Here is a 3,658-nt window from a genome sequence, read left to right on the forward strand (position 1 = left end):
TTTTAAGAAAATGTTTTTAAAGCTATTGTTTTTTACTCTTCTTATTGTATTTCTTAAATGTAAAGAAAAAGAAAATCTGCTATCTGAACTCCATGTTTTTAATCCATAGACTATTCTGGAAAAAGATACATGTATACTTTAAAAAAAATTATTCTGAAAGGAAGAGAAAAATCTTTGAAGCCTTCTCTGAACTGTTTTTCCTCTCCTTTGTTACAGGTGTCCATTCTTTCAGCTATATTAATCTTTTAAATCAAACAAAAAATGGATTTCTTAAACTCATCTGATCAAAACTTGACCTCGGAAGAACTGTTCGACAGAATGCCATCCAAAATTCTGGTGTCCTTCATTCTCTCTGGGCTGGCACTGATGACGACGACCATTAACTCACTTGTGATCGCTGCCATTATTGTGACCCGAAAGCTACACCACCCAGCCAACTACTTAATTTGCTCCCTTGCAGTCACAGATTTTCTTGTAGCTGTCCTGGTGATGCCTTTCAGCATTGTGTATATTGTGAGAGAGAGCTGGATTATGGGGCAAGTGGTCTGTGACATTTGGCTGAGCATTGACATCACGTGCTGCACTTGCTCCATCTTGCATCTCTCTGCTATAGCTTTGGATCGGTACCGGGCAATCACAGATGCTGTTGAGTATGCCAGGAAAAGGACTCCCAAGCATGCTGGCATTATGATTACCATAGTTTGGATTATATCTATTTTAATCTCTATGCCTCCTCTATTCTGGAGGCACCAAGGAACTAGCCGAGAGGATGAGTGCATCATCAAACACGACAACATTGTTTCCACTATTTACTCAACATTTGGAGCTTTCTACATCCCATTAACATTGATTTTGATCCTCTACTACAAAATATATAAAGCAGCAAAGACGTTATACCACAAGAGACAAGCAAGTAGGATTGCCAAGGAGGAGCTGAATGGTCACCTTTTGGGGAGTGGTGAGAAAAGCATTAGACTGGTCTCCACACCGTACATGCTAGAAAAGTCTTTATCTGATCCATCAACGGACTTTGATAAAATTCATAGCACAGTGAAAAGCCCCAGGTCTGAATTCAAGCATGAGAGATCCTGGAGAAGGCAAAAGATCTCAGGCACAAGAGAACGAAAAGCAGCCACTACCCTGGGATTAATCTTGGGTGCATTTGTAATATGTTGGCTTCCCTTTTTTGTAAAAGAATTGGTTGTTAATATCTGTGAAAAGTGTGAAATTTCTGAAGAAATGTCAAATTTTTTGACATGGCTTGGATATCTCAATTCCCTTATAAACCCACTGATTTATACAATCTTTAATGAAGACTTCAAGAAAGCATTCCAAAAACTTGTGCGATGTCGATATTAGTTTAGAGAAGTTTATTATGGAAAGATTGGGGTTCTTTCGAGGTGAAGTAACTAAATGAATGATAAAGAATAAAACATTTAAACTTTTAGAAGGACATAAATTAAAGCCACTAGAATGATATTAATATATATTTTAATAGCAAATACATATAAAATGTATTGATTTAAAGACTTTTTTTGACCATTATTCTAGAGTATGTGAAATTAGAAAATAATTTATTGTTTATAAACAATATTTTGCCTATGCAATGTCCCTAAAAACTAACTGGAAATATATATACATATATATATTATTAACAGTGATTTTTCAGGTTTATATCTTATAACAACTACAGAAGAATTTTCAATTAACAACATACCTCCATCCATAATTTCTACATAATCTTATTGTTTTATTATATGATTCTATTATTTTATAGACAAGATAAAATTCACCACAAAGCACACATTTCTCCTACCTAACCACTCTTGTCCCCTCTCCATCTTACCCTAGGCAAAATAGGAGGGGGAAGGAGCTAAAAAAAAAAAGACTCTTACTTAGTGTGACCAGAGGAAACATAAAAGTCAGAGGTTGATACTGTCTTTGTATTTTGATAGTAAGGAGTAATCATAAAATGAGCTAGGTACTGCAAAATAATTCTGGATACTGAACTTGTACATATTTACTATATTCTTTTTGTTTAATATGAATTCCTAGAAGAATATTTTCTTAATCATATATTATCAACATTTGAAATCAAAGCCTTACCCTAGTAGAAATAACTCAGGGAGAGTCTGGGGGTGGTGTTCTAATTTTGCCATGTTTAGGAATCAAATTTAAGGCACTAAGTACCCTGTGTTACTTGCCATAGATATTATATGCCTGACTTTTAAAAAAATATAAGATATGTTTCATTTCTGTTAATAGGCTTAGTTACTAACTAAAATGTCTGTGATACTTTGTACTTCAGCAGCTATTTCCCTTTTATTAGAGAGAATGTGGTAGGGATTCTTAGACTTTTCACTGACTTCAAAAAAGTCTCTAGTTTTCCAACTGATAGAAATGAATAAGCAAAGATGACTATTATACTAATTATATATATTATATATGTATATATCTCCCAGTTGGTCACTCCACAAGTTCAGTGAGCCAAAGCAATTTCCTAAGTTTATCTATCATATTTATATAGGGATTTGAAAATAAAAGAACCATGCTTCTGAGAAGATTTCATTTCATTTGAACCGCAAGGTCATATACCACCTTTTAATCCTACCATCAACCAAAATCATTTGAAAAAACAATACATTCCCTTTTATTCTAAGCTGTACCTTCATGTGTATTCTAAATATTCTTTCCCAGTGGGGTGCTTAAGAGTACATTACATCAATTTTTTATGTATCAATGACACATTACTCTCAATCTAACAAATATTTACAGAACTTTAATTTTATATAAGGCATTGAGATGTACTCTCAATGTATAGAAGATGTATAGAAGATACGGGAAATAATAAAATACTGTTTCTTCCTTTAACATGTTTACAATCTAAAAGGTGAAACAAATAAAAATATGAACACTATAATAGAAAAGAAAAAACAAAGATCAGCATGGAGGTTGTTTACATTTTTATGATGATTCAAAGGAAACACTGATCACATCTAGTTAAGAAAAATCAGGAAATTTTTGTAAAGAATGTATCTAAAATGGATATTTAATGAACAGCATTTGAGCAAGAGATTTGGAAGAGCATACCTCAGGTGGTGGCAACATAAAGATTTCAGACTGCATCCTGCAAGCATTTGACGGGACATGATCATAAAATAGCAATGAGTTGGGCAGCTATTTAGAATGACAGTAGAAGAGCTTAAAAGAGAAACTGGCCATTATTGTGGCTGACTCTGAATGTCAGCAAAGGAAGTCTATAGTCAATTTGGTTGCTGTCTGTCAATGAGTGGTCACTGATGTTTTGTAGAAGAAATAATACAAGTTTAGGGCAGTTCTAGAGAAAAAATCTGAGTAGATTTGAGCAGAGAGAGTATTGGACATAATAACTTCTTGTTAGAAAGCAATTATTAATCTGGGCAAGAGGTGATAAAGTCCTGAACTTGATTCTGGCAATGGGAATGTAAAGGAAGAAATAGATGAGAGGTATTGTGGAGGTAGAATCTGCAGGTTATAGCAAATACGTTAATAAGCAGGCAGACAGACAGAAGGACATGAGTCACTAAGATAACTGGTTCTCAACTGAAATGAGGAACTCAAGAGAAGGGGCCTATTGGTGCAAAGGTGACTTCTCTTTTGGGTATGCTAAGCACATAAA

The 3,658-nt window shown here is 34.2% G+C and overlaps 1 protein-coding gene across 1 annotated transcript; it reads left to right on the forward strand.

The window, feature by feature from the left end:
• Positions 1-261: 261 nt before the first annotated feature.
• On the forward strand, positions 262-1,359 carry HTR1F (5-hydroxytryptamine receptor 1F; the record flags this gene model as incomplete). The annotated part of the gene is made up of 1 exon (XM_082839343.1): positions 262-1,359. The coding sequence occupies one exon, from the start codon at positions 262-264 to the stop codon at positions 1,357-1,359; it is 1,098 nt and encodes a 365-aa protein (XP_082695469.1).
• Between the last annotated feature and the right edge of the window lie 2,299 nt (positions 1,360-3,658).

Source organism: Leucopleurus acutus, assembly GCF_964270905.1.
Source record: "Leucopleurus acutus genome assembly, chromosome: 5".
Classification (NCBI taxonomy): Eukaryota; Metazoa; Chordata; class Mammalia; order Artiodactyla; family Delphinidae; genus Leucopleurus; species Leucopleurus acutus.